Source organism: Cebus imitator, unplaced genomic scaffold (genome assembly GCF_001604975.1).
Source record: "Cebus imitator isolate Cc_AM_T3 unplaced genomic scaffold, Cebus_imitator-1.0 Scaffold82, whole genome shotgun sequence".
NCBI lineage: Eukaryota > Metazoa > Chordata > Mammalia > Primates > Cebidae > Cebus > Cebus imitator.
Window position 1 is genome coordinate 6,987,455 of NW_016107397.1, and position 19,287 is coordinate 7,006,741.

Here is a 19,287-nt window from a genome sequence, read left to right on the forward strand (position 1 = left end):
TGAGACGGAGTCTTGCCCTGTTGCCCAGGCTGGAGTGCAGTGGCACGGCCTAAGCTTATTGCAACCTCCACCTCCCGGGTTCAAACGATTCTTCTTCCTCAAGCTGGGACTACAGGTGCATGCCACCAGGACCAGCTAATTTTTGTATTTTTAGTAGAGACGGGGGTTCACCATGTTGAACTCCTGACCTCCTGATCTGCCCACCAAGGCTTCCCAAAGTGCTGGGATTACAGGCGTGAGCCACTGTGCCCGTGAGCCACTGTGCCCGGCAGAGTCCTCTATCTCTTGCCCAGTCAGGCCTGGGGCCCTCACAGAAAAGCACCAAGAACAATAGTGCAGGTGGGCTGGGAGCTGGGGAAGGGACCTGGGCCACACCATTCGAGGCCGAAGACAGACCTCTGACTCCACCGATGCCAGAGCTCATCCTCAGCCCCCAGCTGCACCCCTTGGGAGTAGATGCAGACGGGGTTGGGGGTGGCCGCTGAGCGCACTGACCCCTCCCCAGGCTCCTAGGGTCGCCTGTTATTTCTGCCCTCACACTGACCATTCCCTTGGCCTAGATAATCGCTTCCCTGCCGGTGACTCCACGTCCCTCCAAGTGCGGGCTCCATAACCCCAGGCCCCTCCTGCACTCAGCCGCCACAGCCCACCCTACCCGTGAGTCCTCTGCCCGTCCCTCCGCCCTCCTCACCCACAAGACGTTCACCCCACTCGAGCCCTGGGTCTGGCGGAGACGTGGACACCTGACCCTCTCCCGACCACAAGGGTCGTCGCCTCCCTCCACCGTCCTGGGGTCCAGGGCAGGCCCCGTGGACGCTCGGAGAGGGCCCAGCGCGGGTCCGGGTCCTCAGCGGGCGCCCCTTGATGAACGAGGCTGCGCCGGGGTTCCGAGAAGGCGATGGTCGTCGCGGCGGGACCTCGAAGTCCCCGAGGTGTCCAGGAGCGGGGGCGATGTCGTGGGCGCCCCACGAGTGTCGAGGGCGCTCCGGTCCCCTCCCCACACGTCCCGTCCTCGCCCGGCCGGAGGCTCAGATGGGCCGGCGCCCCTCCAACCTGCGCTTCCCGGTTCTGCGCCGTGGCCCCCGCGTGACCGGAAGTTCCTCCCCCCGCGGGGACGGGCGGGGCGGGGCTGGCCGGCGGCACTTCCGGTGCCCACGCGCCGCCGCCGCCGCGCAGCTCCCGGGCCGTCACTTTGTGTAGCGCGGGGCCCGCCGCCGGCCAGCAGGCCCCTGCCCCAGTGTCTGGCCCGCGGCTTGGCCAGCCCGGACCGCGCAGTGAGTGGGTCTCGCGGGGCCAGTGGGCGGCGGCGCGGGTGGCAGGTGCGGGCGGGCCGGGCTCACGCTCGGGGGCGGCGGCGGCGGCGGCAGCGGGGCTCGGTTGGCCCTCGACGCCCGGCACGGGGAGGCCGCGGGGAGGCGGCGGGGCGTGGGTCTGAGGGGCCGGAGCGGAGCTCGGGTCAGGCCTTCAGCGGCAGCGCTCCCGCCTCCCGGACCCCCGCCCGGGCCTGCGCGTTGCGGGCGGGCGCCGACCCCCTGGGTTCCAGGCAGGAGGCGGAGGGGGCAGGCCGGGGAGGCTACGCGCGACACCTCGGGGTGCCCGCCCACGCCTTCTCCGCCGCAGCAACAGTGGCTGGGCCACGGCCGCCCCCGGGACACACCCATCCAGGAGGGGCTGTCACCGTCTGGGTCTCTGCAGGAGGCGGAGACTCTGGACGCCCCCTGCGGGGCGGGAGGCGCTCGGCCGTCGCCCCAGGAGCCCGCTTTGTGACCTTGGGGGCCTTGTCTGGGCTTTACCCTTATCTGCAGAAGAAGCCCCCGTGGGCTACTCGGCCGTCTTCTGCTGCTGGCAGGTGGGTAGGGAGGGACACCTATCCCTGGGATTGGATGGGGTCTGGGCTGTCCCGCGTGGCAGCAGAGGTAGGAAAGGGGCTGGCCTCTGGTTGAGAACCCGATGGGCAAGGGGAAGTGCAGGTACCAGGAGGGTCAGTCCCCCAGCTCTCCTTGTGTGGGGAGATTTTGGTGCTTGGTTTGGTTCAACAAGTGTGGGCCGATCTCCGGAGCCGAATGGGATGGCGAGGGGCTACCCTGGGGGCCTTGGGATGGCCCCCGTGGAAATACCTGCCTCAGGAGCAAACCCAGGAGGGTAGAGTGATCCAGGATCCGAGGACAGATAGTGAGGATTGTTGTGGTTGGGGAAGGAGGACCTCCAGGAGGGCATGAAGACCCGAAGGGCTCGGAGGGCTGGTTGGGGGGTTACCCAGAGGGAATGAAGGGGACTAGTCACAAGCGTACCCACATGTCTCCTCCCACTCTCCGAGTTCGGTTTCCCTGGCTTTGGAGCTTTTGTGGAGAATTTCTATCCACTTTTAAGCTTTGCCTCTTCCTGTCCTTGCCTCCCTCCCTGCTCCTCTTGGAAGGTGCCTTGTCACCTTCGACTGTAAATGTTGTCTGCAGCACCATATCCTAGAGTGCAGGGCCCTGGTAGAAATGAGGATTTGGGGCCGGCTCAGTGGCTCACGGCTGTAATCCCAGCACTTTGGGAGGCGAAGGCCGGGTGGATCATCTAAGTTCGGGAGTTTGAGAAATGAAGGTTTGTGATGACGTTGATGAGGCCCCCTGTGGCCTCTGACCCAGAGTTGGATGCAGAGGGAGAGGTGAGCAGTGTTTACAGTGGGCCGGTAGTCTGGCAAGAGGAGGGAAAGAGTGCGGGCCTGGGCTAGGCAGAGATAACCCAGGGCGAGTTGCTGGAATCTAAACTCTGTCCGGCCCTCTGAGGTCCATTTTTCAAAGCATTCTGTTCTGAATCTTGGGTTGGGGTGATGTCTGGCTGTGCTGCTGACCTCTGTAGCTGATCCTCCATCTTCTCTGGTCATCAGTGGGTGGACCTCTTGGGAGAGAGGACTTAACTCGGTGTCCTCTTTGGAGGCAGAGACTCTCCACTGCTTCTGGGTGAGTTCCAATTGGAAGGATCCCCGCTACTGCCCGACCCCAGCAGTGGTCAGTCTGTTCTGGAACAGAGCAGTAGGGCCAAAATGCTGAGTGTAAAAAATTCTATGTTCCTCACATTGGCTGTTGACTTTAGAGTCATTCTTTCAGTAAGTATTTGAATGCTTCTTTCAGATGCGAGCAAAGGGAGCTCTTGCCGCCCCGGAGTTGACCATATGCAGGGAGAGAGATCATAAGACAGTCTCATAAGTGTATTTTTAAAATGTGGCGCATGCTGCGAGGGAAGAATTACAGGGAACCATGTCACCCCCTGGGGCCCAAGGGGCTGCGTTGGAAGATCATCCAGGAAGAGGGGAAGAGAGTTCCGGGGATGGGGAACAGCACACACACAGGTCCTGAGATGGGATGAACATGGGGCCACTTTATTCCAAAGCCGTGAAGTTTTCTTTTGTTGTGTTCTCATGTATGGCGCCCTGGCTCTGGGAGTTTAAAGTTGTTGCTTCAGGTGGTGGCTAGGCAGGAGACAGCTCTGCTGGGCTTGGCATGGCACCTAGGCCCGGCCTGAATCTGCGGCCTGAGGCCTGACTGAGAAAAGCCCTCCTCTGGGCCTCCAGTGGGTGGCAGTTGGGAAACCATTGCTGAGTGTTCCCAGTGCCCTGAGTGCTGGGCAGGGCTGAATCCTCCTGGAGGTGGCTAGCATAACACGTAGCACATAGATTTCAACACTGTGGGAATCTTCACACGCCAAAGAGCTGTGGACACTGAGGACGCCGGCTTCCGGGAGAGGCTGGTGGTTGGGGTGGCGCTCCCAGGCGTAGTTCTGTGACCCGGGTCTTTGGGGTCAGTGATTCTGAAACTAGAAACGGTGCTGGAGCCAGTGAGGGGGGCACATGTGACTTTTGGGACAGAGGTGGTTTCTGGATGCCTATGTGTCCCAGCCCTTGACTTGAGTGAGCCTGTGTGAATGCTCAGAGCTTCCTGGCTATTGAAGTGTGGATTTAAAGCAGCTGCTCGAAGCAGTTTAGGAAATGAGTATGTGCAGTTGATGGTTTGGGTGTCTGTCCACGTGGTAGGCTGTCCTCACATTGCTCTAAAGAAATACCTGAGACTGGGTACTTCGTAAAGAAGAGGTGAAATTGGTGCATGGTTCTGCAGGCTGTACAGGAAGCATGATGCTGGCATCTGCCTGACTTCTAGGGGGCCTCAGGAAGCCTTTAATCATGGTGGAAGGTGACGGGAAGTAGGCATGTCACATGGCAAAAACAGGAACAAGCAAGAGAAAGTGAGTGGGGAGGCGCCATACACCAGATGTCCTGTGAATTCAGAGCGAGCACTCACTCATTACTTACTGTCTCCAAGGGGATGGCCCAAGCCATTCCTGAGGAATCCGCCCCCATGAGCCAGTCACCTCCTATCAGGCCTCACTTCCAGCATTGGGGATGAGGGTTCAACCTGAGATTTGGGTGGGGGCAAACATCCAGGCTCTCTCTGTCCCTTCCAATCCCATGTTGAAGCGTGATTTCCAGTGTTGGAGGTGGGCTGGTGGGAGGTGACTGGCTCATGGGGGCGGATCCCTCATTAATGGTTTAGTGCCATCCCTTGGTGGCAAGGGAGTTCTCAGTTCACGAGAGATCTGGTTGTTTTAAAAGAGTCTGGGGCTTCCTCCCTCTCTCTCACTCCCCCTTTGCCTCCCTCCATGAGTGGAAGCTTCCTGAGGTTCTCCCCAGAAGAAGGTGCCGGTGCCATGTTGGTGCAGCCTGTAGAACCGTAAGTGAATTAAACCTCTTTTCTTTATAACTTACCCAGCCTCAGGTATTCCTTCATGGCAATGCAGAAACGGCCTAACGCAGCTGCCTAATTGGTGGAGAAGTGATGGGTACAGAGGGAGAGTTAATTGCAGGGCAGCTTTTTTCCTTGTCCATAAGAACACCAGTTGTGGTCGTCTGGACTGTTCTTGCCAAGGGCACTCAGTCTTGTTTTAGGAGTTCTGTGGCAGACACTGTCCACTGCTAGAGCTGGATGCTGGGCTGGGCCCAGTGCTCTGTGTGGCCAAGTGGCCTGACATTCCAGGATGCTTCTGGGGCTCATGCCCTCACCACCTGGATTCTGGGCTTGGCTCGCTTTAGAAATGGACCTGTTCAGGCCAGAGACACTGATGGTTCGTGTCCTGGGTGATGGGCCTGGTCTCAGGTTTATACCCAGAAAGGAGCCCCAGAAATAGACTCATCAGTGCTGTGACTCTGCCCTGCCCTTTAGGACCCCACAGGGGCTGGTGAAGGACGTGCAGTTGGGAGGGGTGAGAGGTCCCAGGGCCAGCACCTCCCATCCTGCTGTGTCCATGGTCCTGGACCCTGTGTCAGTGTGGTTGCCTCTCCTCTGAGCTTCTGGGCTGAGCAGTCCCTGACGTCAGTGGGAGAGTAGGATCCTGTAGCCTTTGGGGCTTTGGCAACTCAGCTCTTAGGAGTGTATGATCCCCAAACTTGAAATGTCACAGGGCATTTCCTGTCCTTCTGATGGTCCAGCGATGGGCCTCCACCATGCGCTGTGCTTTTCACAGAGCGAGGACTGAGGACACATCAGGGTGATGCTGGCTCATGGCCCCTGCTCTCCCGTGTCCTACAGGAAGGAGCCTGACCTGCCGGCTTCCTGGCGCCTGTGTCTCCTCCCAGCCCTGTCATGCCTTACAAGTGCCTTTAGCCTGTCTGTGCTGAGAGCTCTTTGCGTTCCCTGCTGGCCTGGTTCATGTGTGTTGAGGACGAGGTAAGCGTCTCTTTGTCCTGTGTATCAGGTGAGCTTTTCCTTCTGGCTAAGCTTGGCCCCTCCAGCTAAACACGGGCCACCCTTGGGCTGTGTGATGCTTCCCTGGGGATAAAGACTCTGGGATAAATGCCTCATTTACTCAAGGAAAGAGCAGCAGTTCACACCAGGCACACAGTTCTTGTGAAAAGAAGCTGAGACTGGCATCCCAGGGTCATGTGGAGTCCCTGTGAGGGGACCCGTATGGTATGCTGAGAACAGCCCATCACTGGCGCCTATCTGCGTTTCAGGCCGTGCGGAGGCTCGCTCCCAGGGAGGATGGCGGCACTCCACACGACTCCTGACTCCCCAGCTGCCCAGCTGGAGCGGGCAGAGGATGGGTCAGAGTGTGACCTTGACCAGGAGGAAGAGGAGGAAGAGGAGGAAAAGGGGAAAGAGGCACAGGAGGTAGAAGAGGAGGAGGAGGAGATAGTGGTGGAAGAGGAGGAGGAGGCTGTGACAGAGGTGGTGGAGGACGCGCAGGTGGAGGAGGACGCGCAGGTGGAGGAGGTGGCCGAGGTGGAGGTGGAGGCGGACGTGGAGGAGGAGGAGGAGGAGGAGGAGGACCTGGTGGAGGTGCTGACAGAGGAGCAGCATCCAACGTTGGGGACCCAGGAACGACTTAGCCATGGTGGTGATGCCAAGTCCCCAGCTCTGCAGGAAAAGGGTAAGAAAAGCAGCCAGCTTTAGGGAGAAGGTGAAGGGAGCTTGGGTGGGCCAGGCCAGGGACCTGGTCAAGCCAGGGAGGGCTCTTGGGCTGACAGGGTGGAGCCTGGCTTTGCAATGAGGGTTTCACTGGGGCTTCTGGCCCTGCAGGCCAGGGGCTCAGGGCAGCTGACCCTCAGAGATCTCTCCCCATAGGCCTGCAGGCCTCCTGGGTTCCAGTCACTCCTAGGGATGAGGACCTGGAGGAGGAGGAGGAGGAGGAGGAGGATGAGGACGAGGACGAGGATGATTTACTGATGGCTGGGTCTCAGGTGAGCTGCCCTCTCTGTTTGGGGCTTGGATGACCCAGGCAGGGTTTCCCCTGGGACCTTGGCACCTGCTCTCTGGGGACTTGTGTTGGCAGAGGCCACAGCACTGGAATCCCCAGGCTGGGCCCAGGCCCTGAGCTGGGAGGGGGCCGTGGGAAGCGGCTGGGTGTCCAGCCCCAAGGCTGGGGCTGTGGTCCTGCTCTTGTGGAGCCTGGCCCCTCCCAGCTGTTGGGTTGTCCTGATCGCTTTGGCTGCCACCCACTCAACGGCGCTGTGCACAGTGACATCAGAGGCCTGGCTCTCTCCCAAGGCTGGCCGCTCCCTCACCTGGAGTGCTTGTCACATGTCCAGGGTCTGGTTTCCTGCTGCCCAGTCAGGTTGGGCGCCAGTGCCCACACCCAGTTTAGTTGCTGTCGCTTGTCCACCTAGGAGTGGGCCCTCCATGGCCGACATGGCCACTGCAGTGGCTCAAGGCGGACTACGTGAAGAGGGGGTCTGGGGGTAGGGCTCATTGTCTCCTTATCTTTACGTGAGACACAGCTCTGCTCTATGAGCTGGGTCATTCACTCTCTTTGAGCTTGAGTCCCCAGTCTCTGGCTGGGATTAGGTTCCTGTTTCCCAGGGCTGTGGCAAGGCCTGAACGCTCCAAGTGCCATCTGGGCATCTGTGTTCCCCTGACACCCACGCTGGAGGGCCTCAGTGGTCTGAATCTTCCGTGGCTGTCTGTAAAGGGCTCCCTCAGCCTGTCACCTGCGGCCCTGTGTTTCCCAGGGGCTGGTGACCTTTGAAGATGTGGCTGTGTACTTCTCCCTGGAAGAGTGGGAGAGGCTGGAGGCAGACCAGCGGGGCCTCTACCAGGAAGTCATGCAGGAGAACTATGGGATTCTAGTGTCCTTGGGTAAGGATGGGATCTTGTGCCCCCAAGAGGCAGCCTGGTATGATGGCTGCCAGGGCCTTAGCTGTCTGACTGGGGGAGCTTTTCAAATCCCAGGGTCTTTGAAAATGTGGATGCTGGGGCCAGCCCACCTCCCAGGGAAGCCCTAGGACTCCATGGGCCCTGGGTGGGGTGGGGGATGTCCTAGGGCTGCACTGGCCAGGCAGCGCCCTGAGCCAGGTGACACCTCTGTGGAGGCAGTCTGGCTGTGGTCTCTGCTGCATGGCCCCTGAAGCCTCCAGGATGAGGAGGTGGGTGAGGGAGGAGAAGGGGTGTGGGCATCTTGCAGTGGAAGGTGTTGAGGGGACTTGGTGGGACGAGAGCAGGGGAGGACAGGGAAAGCTTCAGAGGGAAAGGACCACCTGGATCCTCTGGAGCAGGGAAGGGTGGGGAGGGCTAGTGCCAGGGCAAGTGGAGGTGGGGGTTGCTGAGCGGTGGCGCAGCCCAGGCCGTAGGGCAGCAGAGGGTCCAGGGGAACCACCTGCAGCCAGCATCTGATCTCCTGGCAGGATACCCAATCCCCAAGCCCGATTTGATCTTCCGACTGGAGCAAGGGGAAGAACCTTGGGTCCCAGATAGCCCCCGACCTGAGGAAGGAGACATCGTCACCGGTGTCTACACAGGTGAGCGTGTGATGGAATTTTGTGGTTTGTGCCGACAGCTACTCAGAGCTGTTGTCAAACATTGGCCTTCACTGAGTTCTCTGCAGACCTGGTATCTGCTGTCTCTGACTGTGTCTCTGACCCTCTGTGCTGAGGGGTCCTCTGTGGACATGGGTGGCTGCCCTGTGCCAACCTCTGCCTTTGCTGACTGGCTCCTGGTGGTTCAAGTTTCAGAGAGGTCTGAGGGCTGTAAGGTCCTTAGACAACGTAGAGGCTCCTTCTAGGAACCTTTAAAAATGATTCCCTGGCTGGGCATGGTGACTCACACCCGTAATCCCAGTACTTTGGGAGGCCAAAGTGGGCAGATCACCTGTGGTCAGGAGTTTGAGACCAGCCTGACCAACATGGAGAAACTCCGTCTCTACTAGAAATACAAAATTAGCTGGGTGTGGTGGCACATGCCTGTAATCCCAGCTACTCGGGAGGTAGAGACAAGAGAATTGCTTAAACCCAGGAGGTGGAGGTTGCAGTGAGCCGAGGTCGTGCCATTGCACTCCAACCTGGGCAACAAGAACGAAAACAACAACAACAAAACAACAAAAACCAAAAAAAAGATTCCGTGCCCTGTGTTGGAGCCTGTGAATTTCTTTGTATGTGAGGGGCCAGCTGTCAGGTGGTTGGCTGAGACAGGGCAGGAGCGGGAGCCCAACACACCATTGTGGAGGCTTTTCTGATGCTAGCCGGTCCTCCTGCTTCTTGGCCCACTTGGCCGTGTCTGGGAAAAGGCTCCCCTCAGCCTCCCCTGCTCTCCCTAGAGCACTGCAGGCAGGACTCTGACTGGGGTGAGCAGTTTGGGGCATTCTGGAGAGGAGGTTTTGGAGTGCTGGGTGCAGAAGGTGTTCAGGGTCGTGGATTTCCCGGGAAGCCTCAGGCCCAGCTCTGGCTCTGCTCCTTCAACTCCAGGCTGACAGAATTTGTTTCTGGACTGGAGTATGCAAGGCCCAAGTGTGTTTGTCTCTTGGGCTTCTTGATGAATTGGGCCACACATGTCTGGGCTCTGGCACTGCCCTCATCAGGGCCCACCCCTCTCGAGGGCTGCTGAAGCCTCGGCCTGCCTTTCAGGTGTGGCTCCACAATTCCCCCCCTCCTGCCCCTCCCCCATCCTGCCTTTCTCTTTACCTGGCTTAGATCCCCACCCTGGTTGAACCCCATTTTCCACTGGCTCTGGTCTGCACTGGAGCAAGAACGTGCTGGAGAAAATTGTGCCTGTGGGTGCCAGCAGGCCTTATGTGGCTGCCAGTGGCCTTGACCTGGTGGGTCAGCCCTGTACCCCTGTGGGGCTGCCTTTCCACTCCCTGAGATGGAGCCCCTCAGCCACTGCAGACTGGCTCTTCTGAGGTCACCTGCCCTAGTAAGGGGCAGGCCCAGTGCCTGTCCTCAGAGGAGGACCCCTCCTTACAGACCTGGCAGCCTGGCCAGGGTCACGCAGCTGGTTCAGATCCCAGTGCAGAAGCTGAGCCTGAGAGCCCTGCCTCCCCCACGCTGTGGTGTATGGGGCCAGCGGCATCCTCATCTCCCTGACAGATTGCAGAAGGGAGGGCTGCTGATGCCTGTGGATTTGGGCATGCCACCCTTGTCCAGCTCCTCCATTTGTGACTGTCCCCCGTGAGGGAGGGTCTCTCCCTAAGGCCATCTGGAGTTTGTGTCTGGATGGAGCATGTTACACTGACTGGGTGAGGGGAGGGAGCAGGTGTTGGCTTTACTCAGAACCGACTTCCACAGCCTGCACTCCAGGCCGGGCCCCAGCGTGGGTTCGGAGGGAGAGACACGGTGCTGTTCAGTCAGCCTACTTTGTGGACTTGCTGTGGGGGGCCCGGGTCAGGTTGAGGCTGGAGGGCAGGTTCCAGGCTCCCAGATGGGCACAGGTTGTCCAGGGGTGGGAGTTGTAGATGGTGGCGGCCTGGTGCACTGAGCAGCATCCCTGTGTGATGTTAGATGTGTGTAAGGTCCCATGGCAGGTTGGGACCGTGTCTTCTGTGTGGGCCAGGCATGTGGGTATAGGGCCACTGTCTTCCCCACAGCCCCTTTGATTAGTATCCTACATAGGACCCCCTCCCTGTGCCCACGGCAGGGCAATTGCCAGACGTGTTCCAGGGGCTCTGCTGCTAGAGACATTGGTTGGCCCCTGGGATTATCACTGCCTCCTGCACAGTTAAACCAGGGCCCAGGGACAGAAGCTGGAGTGCCTGCTGTTGTGTTGGTAGGATTCTGGGTAATGCACAGCTTTGGTGGTGCAGGTGACACCCCTCCTGATTCTGGGTAATGCCCAGCTTTGGTGGCGCAGGTGACCCCCTCCTGGGTGCAGGGACCTTTGTGCATCCAGGGCTTCCCTGAGGGCCTCGGTGTAGAACCAGCCACTGGTGAGCAGGAGGGCCCTAGTGTGGGCTGGAGGGTGCCCCACCCCTCCTGTCCAGTCCAGGAGGTAGCCTGCTGCCAGGGCTGGCTAGTGGCCTCTCTAGGGTTAGGGACTGCGGCCCAGCCTCCACGAGGAAACGCCTTGGTGGGGATCTGTGACCACCGGTGCCTGATGGCAGGAAGGGAGCATCGCCTGACATTTGGGGGACAACTCAAGTGATGACCAAAGGAAAGCATGGGATGGACAGCAGGGGGCCTCAGCATCTCCCCGGATCCATGGTGGCATTGGTACCACCTGACCCTGGGAGCAGTGGAGGTGCCACTGTAGGTGTTTACGGCTGTGCATGTCAACCTTGCCACAGTCCCACCAAGTGGATTGCAGGTGCTGTTACCAACCCATTTTACAGATGGGGAAACTCAGATTAAATGTCTTGCCCAAGGTCCCATGGCCAATGCGTCATAGGAGTGGAACTCACACCCAGGCAGAGCCCGAGCCCCCCAGCTGCCTCTTGAGGTGAAGCCAGGGGAGAGATGGTGACGGGTCCGGCCTCGTCCCTGCAGTCCTGGTGAACGGAGCAGATGCAGGGCTTCAGGCTGTAGGATTTGCTGTGGTGGGCACAGTGGAGTGGTAAGCCCTTGAGGAACATCTCAGCATTAAGATTCAGAGGGGAATCCTCTAAAGAAGCCACTCAGCTAGGGAGCAGCTGTGCCTGGTGCTGATGCCTGTGGAGGGAAGGGGGAAGAGATTGTTCCTGTGACATCCCCAGCCCTAAGGCCTTTAATTCATTCCCTTGGTACCCAGCTGCTGGGGTGGTCTCCCCCTCCATCAGCTTCTGTCACCTGCCGCTGCATAGGAGGGTTTTAGTGTTCCCAGTTCAGGACAGGCTGTGAAGGTCCTCGTGGCTGCACTCTGGAAACTTCTCCCTCCCTAGACAGCTGACTTTGAGCCTCTCATTGGTCTCTGCTTTTTATCCCTGAGCCATGTGGTCCCTCGGGAACTTCCCAGAAGCCTAGCCAAATGTTACCCAAGGTCAGAGTCCTTAGGCCTAAATATGAGGTGCAGGGGAGAGAAACCACCAGCCCCAGGGTCTCCTCTTCTCCGCTGTCCCCTGGGTTCTGGAGGAAGCAGGTATATTGGGCGCCATGGGCTGCTGGCGCATGGTTCCTGGCCCATTGCCGTCCAGCTGTTGAGAAACACGTGCCAGCCCCTCCTAGTCAGCCAACGGTTGCCCTGGCTTGAGTCTGGTGAGTCGAGCTGTGAGGAGGCCTCACTTAGATCTGAAAAAGGGCTTTGGATCTAAGAGCCAGCAAACACCCTTGGGGCCTTGGCCCTGGAGTCCTGTTAGTTAGACACCCTCACTCCAGGCTGTTCCATCCACTGCAACAGAGCCTGGCCTGGGGCAGGCTGGTCTCCCTTTGGGGCCCTTCCCAGGGACCCTGATCCTTCCTGGGAGTTCCCCTCAGAGTGCAGCCAGCTCAGACTTCCCAGGGACTTGGATGCCCTTCCCCACCCACACTTGGTGTCAATGGTGGCCTCTGTCATTGTGCCGTATGCTTGAGTGTGGCTCACCCTTGTCCCAATTGTTGGACAAGTGGCTGTGCCAGCTATAGAGCTGGTGAGAGGTGCCCTCTCTACAGAGCCCACAGGGAGAGGGGGTCCCCACCTACCTCCCCAAGTGAGAGGCTTCCCTGCGGTGCTAAGGATCCAGGGAGAGGTGCTGGGAGGAGCCATTGGGACCTGGCCCTGCCTCCCAGCTCTGCACAGCTGAGACTGTGGCGGGCAAGGCCGCACTTGGCCTGGGGGGTCCAGCTCTTTGAGGCCTATTATCCAGCAAATGCTCATTGTGTCTTGGCTGGCTCCTGAGGTGCTGACACACCCTGCTACAAAGTCATAGTTGTTCCTAGGATTGAACCTTCCCCGTTTGGCGGGGTCTCTAAACCCAAGACCCGAATCAGAGCCTGAAGGTCAGATCCTTTCCATCTGTCCATCAGCCCCAACTGCCTGGCCCTCTGCCAGCCTCCCTGACCTGTAGGGTTGGGGCATAGGGCTGGGGTGCAGCAGCCTTCCCAGACCTGGGGAGCATTGCAGCCAAAGGGGGAAGGGCGACCAGTGAGGGAGACTGGGCTTTTCTTTACTGCTCTGTGCACAGAGTGGCTGTGGGTGGCAGTTTGAGGTAGACTCAACTTAGTGACAAGAAACCTTTTTCTTTTATTTCAAGCTTACGTTTATTATAATAGTAAACTGCAAAAGTATCACGAAGTGTGAAAGATGAAGTAACCCATTTTCTTACTCTTCCATGAAGCGTGTTTTTGCACAGTGAAACCAGGCCCGTGCGGGTCTGTTTTCCCCCACGGCTCTAGATTCCCATATGGAATGCATGTGGGATGCTGTAGTGCCAAGGCCATGCAGACTGGCAGGGGCCGGTGTGTGACATGAGGGGCCAGCCCAGGCTCACCGGGACCTCCTGGGCTCTGACTTTCCTCCTAAGGTCAGGATTCAGTGGTCCAGGCTCACCTAGCTAGGTGACAGATGAAATAGGCCAGTGCCTTGGCAGGGGACCCAGGTGGGGTAAGGAGGAGATTCCCACACCAGCTGTGAGAGCTGGAACCTTCCAGAGGCTGAGACTGTGAGGTGGACACTGGGGAGGGTCCCAGAGAGCAGCCACGCAGGTGCCTTGGAGCATCTGGGGCCGCAGGCCAGCCATCATCCCTGCGTTCCCTGTGACTTAGTGCCTGCTCCGGAGACAACAGTTCCCTCCTGGTGTGTCACAGAGTCTCAGGTGTATCAGCCATCAACAGGAGCCCCACTGTGCCAGCTTCATCTCCATGCACCTCGGATGGCCAAAGGGAGAGGGCAGAAGGGAGAGAGCAGGGTGAAGCTTGGCGGGAGAGGGGCAGAATGGGGGATGCTGAGCAAAGCTTAGAGCTGAGAGGCTGGATGTGTTGGCTCAGGTTTGTAATCCCAGCACTTTGGAAGGCCGAGGCCTGAGGATCACCTGAGGCCAGGCGTTTGAGACCAGCCTGGTCAACATGGTGAAACCCCATCTCTTAAAAATACAAAAAATTAGTCAGGCTGGTTGTGTGAGCCTGTAATCCCAGCTACTCGGGAGGCTGAGGTGGGAGAATTGCTTGAACCTGGGAGGCGGGGTTTCAGTGAGCTGAGATCGTGACTGTACAGAGGAAGAGTCTGTCTTAAAAAAAAAAAAAAAAAAAAAAAAAAAAAAGCTGGTCCTCTGCAGAGGGGGCCGCCTTTTGCACTGTCTTCCAGAAAGGCCGTAGAGACAGAGGTCTTCAGGAGCTTTGCGGGGAAAAGACCCCCAGCGTCTCCACCTCATTTTCTCAGCACAGGATCCCTACTGTGGGTTTAACTTTGGGTCTCACCCCTTCCTAGAGCTTGCCGCGTTCCTCAGCAGGTGGCAAACCCTGGGGGAGCTGGAGGTCTGGAAGAGACGTTGGATGGGAGCCCTGGCCTTCGTGTGCTGCTTGTCCCCAGGCTCCTAGCTGGGGGTGGGGGGCGGCTTTCCTGCTTTTGCAGCTGTTCAGGGCTGGCAGTGGGGCATGGGCACGGCTCACTTCGTAAAAGGAGGTGCCCCGTCCGGCTGGAGGGAGGTCCTGCTGGAGGCCTCTCGGGAGCCCTGATTTCTTGGAGCAGGAACCTGCCAGAGGCTCCTGTCGAGTTCACTTACGTCTCTTCTGGCCTGCCTTTGTCGCCTTTAGGAGCCTGGTTCTGGACGGATGACATAGAGGACCACGAGGAGGAAGACGACGAGGACTTCCTGGCGGAGGTGGCTGAGGAGGAGAACGAGCCCCCGGGACTTTGGTCTGCTGCCTACGGCGTGGGGGACGTGCCTGGGACATGGGGCCCCGACGACTCGGATTCGGCGCAGACTCCGGAGGGGTGGGGACCTGACCCAGGCGGCCTCGGAGTCCTGGCCGACGGCTCCGAAGCAAAGCCTTTCCTGCCCGGCCGGGAGCCGGGAGCGAACCTGCTGTCGCCCTGGGCGTTCCCGGCCACGGTGGACGCGCCGGCCGGTCGGCCCGAGACCACGTGCGACGTGTGCGGCAAGGTCTTCCCGCACCGCTCGCGGCTGGCCAAGCACCAGCGCTACCACGCGGCCGTCAAGCCCTTCGGCTGTGAGGAGTGCGGCAAGGGCTTCGTGTACCGCTCGCACCTGGCCATCCACCAGCGCACGCACACTGGCGAGAAGCCCTTTCCGTGCCCGGACTGCGGCAAGCGCTTCGTCTACAAGTCGCACCTGGTGACGCACCGACGCATCCACACTGGCGAGCGGCCGTACCGCTGCGCCTTCTGTGGCGCGGGCTTCGGGCGACGCTCCTACCTGGTCACACACCAGCGCACGCATACGGGCGAGCGGCCCTACCTGTGTCCGCACTGCGGCCGCAGCTTCAGCCAGAGCTCGGCGCTCGCGAGGCACCAGGCGGTGCACACCGCTGACCGCCCGCACTGCTGTCCCGACTGCGGCCAGGCCTTCCGCCTGCGCGCCGACTTCCAGCGCCACCGGCGCGGCGGGGCCTGCGCGGAGCCGGGTGGCGACGGCCCCCGGCGGGAACCCAGCGAGACCGCGGCCGCCGCAGTGCCGGAGGACACTGAACCCGGGCCTGAGGGGCCGGAGCGGCCTGAAGCCGGCGAGGCAGACGGAGAGGCGGAGGCCGCGGCCCAGGGGAGAGAGGAGGCGGTGGTGGCGGCGCCCAACCCCACCCCCAGCGGCAAGGCAGACCCCGCACCGGACAGGCGCTTCCTGGAGCTTGGCAACGGCCTGGGGGAGGGCGAAGGCCCCTCCTCCCACCCGCTGGGCTTCCATTTCCCGGTGCACCCAAAGTCCTGGTTACACCCGGACGGCTTCCCGATCCTGGGCCTGCCTGACTTCGGAGAGCGGCTGCCGGTCGACGGGCGTCCGCTCCCGGCGCCCCTGGGGGGTCCGCTCTCCCTGGTGGAGGGCACCGGGCTGGCCTGCGATCCTTTCGGCAGCGGGGCCGGTGTCGGCGGAGGTGGCCTGCGCGCGTTCGGGCCGGCTGTTGGGGGACTGCTGGCCGAGCCTGCGCCGGCCGCGCTGGCGGAGGAGGAGAGCCCGTGGATCTGCTCAGACTGCGGCAAGACGTTCGGGCGCCGCGCGGCGCTGGCCAAGCACCAGCGCTACCACGCGGGCGAGCGGCCTCACCGGTGTGCCGACTGCGGCAAGAGCTTTGTATACGGCTCGCACCTTGCGCGCCACCGGCGCACGCACACCGGCGAGCGGCCCTTCCCTTGCCCCGAGTGCGGTGCGCGCTTCGCCCGCGGCTCGCACCTGGCGGCGCATGTGCGCGGCCACACCGGCGAGAAGCCGTTTGTGTGCGGCGTCTGCGGCGCGGGCTTCAGCCGCCGCGCACACCTGACGGCGCACGGACGCGCGCACACCGGAGAGCGGCCCTACGCGTGTGGCGAGTGCGGCCGGCGCTTTGGGCAGAGCGCGGCGCTGACCCGGCACCAGTGGGCGCACGCGGAGGAGAAGCCGCACCGCTGCCCCGACTGCGGCAAGGGCTTCGGCCACAGCTCGGACTTCAAGCGGCACCGGCGCACGCATACGGGCGAGAAGCCCTTCCGATGCGCCGACTGCGGCCGCGGCTTCGCGCAGCGCTCCAACCTGGCCAAGCACCGGCGCGGCCACACTGGCGAGCGCCCCTTCCCGTGCCCCGAGTGCGGCAAACGCTTCTCGCAGCGCTCGGTGCTGGTCACGCATCAGCGCACGCACACGGGCGAGCGGCCCTACGCCTGCGCCAACTGCGGTCGCCGCTTCTCTCAGAGCTCGCACCTGCTCACCCACATGAAGACGCACCGCGGCGCCGCTGCCGCACCGGGCTCGGGTTCAGCCCCGGCCCCCGCGTCCAAGCCCGAGACGCCGGCCAAGGGGCCGCCCAGCGCCGGCCCGGGGGAGCGCGGCAGCGCCCTGCTGGAGTTCGCGGGCGGCACGAGCTTCGGCTCGGAGCATCAGGCCGCGTTCGCCGGGCCTTCGGGCGTCTACCGGGAGGGCGTCCTGTGAGGGGTCCGGGGCCAACAGCAGCGCAGCCCTCGGGGCCACCGGCCCCTCCCCTGGACCGCCGGCCCCTTGCTTCTCAGGCCCGGGGGGCTGAGGGTCCCAGTCCTGGGTGCCGTGCCTTCCCTCAGCCCCCGCCCCGCGGCCCCGGGTTTCCCGCCCGCCGGGTCCCTGAGCTCGGCCAGAGACCTGAAGAGCGCTGGGGAGAAGAGCAGTGCAGAGGCAGCGAGGCCAGGGCGCCACCCCCATGGAGACTGCGATATACCCTGGGTGGGCCCGGGCTGTGAAGCAGGGCTGTCGCTGGTGGGCGATGCTATTTATTTCACTCAGATTCCGACTTAGGTGGCCGGGGGAGCAAGGGAATTGTGTGTTGGTAATCGGGTGTGGCGGCGAGGGAGGGGAAGCCCTTGAGCCACAGGAGGGTGGGGCCCGGCCAGCCACTTGGGCCAGCGGGATGCCTGGGAGGCCGGTGGGTTTGGCTGACCACTTCTTCCCATTCCTTAGTGGGAGACTTAGGGCCTTCCGATCATCCAAGTCTGTCCCGAAGGCTTTAAGAACTGCGCGTGGGAGGGGAGGCCTTGTAGGTTTCCAGAGGGCGGAGCTCCGGTGGGAAAACTTGAATCTTGTCTGCGGATATTTATTTCCACCTTTTGTATGACCTGAAGAATCTAGGAGGAGAAAGAGCCAGATACCAAACTTATGGCTGGGCGGACGGGTCGCCGGTGTTGACAGGGTTCCCAGGGGGTTTGAAGCCTTATTCTCTGGAGCCACCTGCTCTCCTCTCCCCACGCTGGCACTTAGGTCAGCCAGGCGGCCGCCGGTTCGGTTTTGGTCTCCGCTTCCTCTCTCAGTCCTTTGGTACTTTCACCTCCTTCAGCCGGAGGTGGCAAACTCAGACATCCTCGGACGCCCGAGGTCCTCGCAGCCCTGAGCCCCAACTTTCACTTCTCTGGGTGAAAGGCCGCGTTCTCCGGGCCTTCGGACGAACGGAGCAGGCGGACGCCGCGTCCTTGGAGCCCAACACTTACTTAGTTTAGAGCCACTGAGGTTGGTGGAAGGATCTTTCTCCACATCCCATAATTGGGGCCCTAGGACACCTGCAGGTCCTTTTAACTCTGCTTCTGTCATTACACTAGAACAAGTAGTGTTTCTGTTTAGAGTCTCATTTCGCAGATTGGTCAGTGGAGGCACTCATGGCCTGGCAGTTTTCACAGTGGCAGTCCACCTCTGGGGGGTGTGGACCTGAGCCTTGGCTCAGTGACAAACCAGGCACCCAACTATGCAAGACCCCCTGCCTGGTGGGCGCCCCACCCTCTGGACTGGGCCCATGGAAGCCACTGGGCAGGCAGCTGGGGTGTAGTTCATGTGAGGCCCCCCTCTCCTCATGCTTTTTGGGCCACTGTGAGTGGGGCCAGGAAACGGATTTTTGGTGCAGCTGCATTCCCTAGTAGACCTAGTTCCTTCCATGTTAGTGTAGACATGGCCTTGGGGGCTGAGCCCAGCAGCCAGGCTGCCAGGGTCTGGGGGCGGGTAGGAGGCATGGTAGTTGGTGGGTGGGAAGAGGGCCTGGGTGGTGGTGGTCAGAGTTAGCCTGGCTGGGTGAGGTTGTGGGGTGGGGTGGTGAGGAGGGTGGGGGTCCCAGGGAGGCATCGGGGTGCTGGGTAACGGCCTCAGCCCTGGGTTTCTCCTCTCCCTGTGGGACAGGAGCCTCAGAAAGGGCCAAAGGCAAGGTGGGCTTGGGGGGCTCTGGGAATCTCAGCTCTACCCCTACTTGGCCAGGATCTGCCACTGTCCCCGTCCCTCTTGGGCCCCAGCAGCTGCCCCGCAGCTGTCGGCAAGAGGGTCTGGCTTTAATAAAGAGTGGACAAATGTGAGCTTCTGACTGGACTCCATGCTGTCACCACTCCTCGGAACCCGTTGGGGAGGCTCTGCGCGGCCTCAGGTCCAACTCGTTTCTGCAAATATTTTTAAAAGATTTTTAAGAAATTAGAATTGGTCCTAGGATGGCCCATGAGGAGTCAGCCCCAGGCCAGTGTGGCCCTGTGCTGCCCATGCCCACAGTTTTCCTGGGTGGTCCCCATAATGCCCACACTTGCTGTAGTGTGCACACCTGTCTTAGGGCATTACTGTCTGTGAAGGTGTTGGTCAGGCTTCCAGAGGCCAGAGCAAGGGGCCAAGTCCCCTCCTTGTGGTCCAAACACATTCTCAGCCCTTTCCTTAGAAGCCCCATCACCACGTGGCTCATCCAGGGCTCACCTGCTCCAGTACCAGGGCAAGGTGTACATCCCTAGGGCCCCAAAATGCTTTCCTGAAAGTTGATTTGTTGATTTCTTTGTTTTTATCACATGGTAGCCCCACAATCAGATCTGACTCTCCTGTCCTTTCCCTATGGGTCTGAAAAATAAGAACTGCTATAATCAAATGTGATCTGGAGGCATCAGAAGAGAGCAATCTAATAGTTCTTCTTCTTCTTCTTTTTTTTTTTTTGATGCATGGAGATAGAGTTTTGCTCTGTTGCCCAGGCTGGACTGCAGTAGCATGATCTTGGCTCACTGCAACCTCTGCCTCCTGGGTTCAAGCAATTCTCGT

At 60.6% G+C, this 19,287-nt stretch overlaps 1 protein-coding gene across 2 annotated transcripts; it reads left to right on the plus strand.

The window, feature by feature from the left end:
* The first annotated feature begins 1,139 nt into the window (after window positions 1-1,139).
* On the plus strand, window positions 1,140-17,212 carry ZNF316 (zinc finger protein 316). Of its 2 annotated transcripts, none has more exons than XM_017533810.2 (7): window positions 1,140-1,274; window positions 5,568-5,705; window positions 5,993-6,408; window positions 6,603-6,718; window positions 7,487-7,613; window positions 8,159-8,272; window positions 14,384-17,212. In XM_017533810.2, exons 3-7 carry the CDS (start codon window positions 6,021-6,023, stop codon window positions 16,702-16,704), a joined length of 3,066 nt encoding a protein of 1,021 aa, XP_017389299.1. In that variant the 5' UTR covers window positions 1,140-1,274; window positions 5,568-5,705; window positions 5,993-6,020; the 3' UTR covers window positions 16,705-17,212. The 2 variants fall into 2 exon arrangements, with proteins under 2 accessions (XP_017389299.1, XP_017389298.1); XM_017533809.2 differs by lacking the exon at window positions 1,140-1,274 and adding an exon at window positions 1,401-1,849.
* The last annotated feature ends 2,075 nt before the right edge of the window (window positions 17,213-19,287 follow it).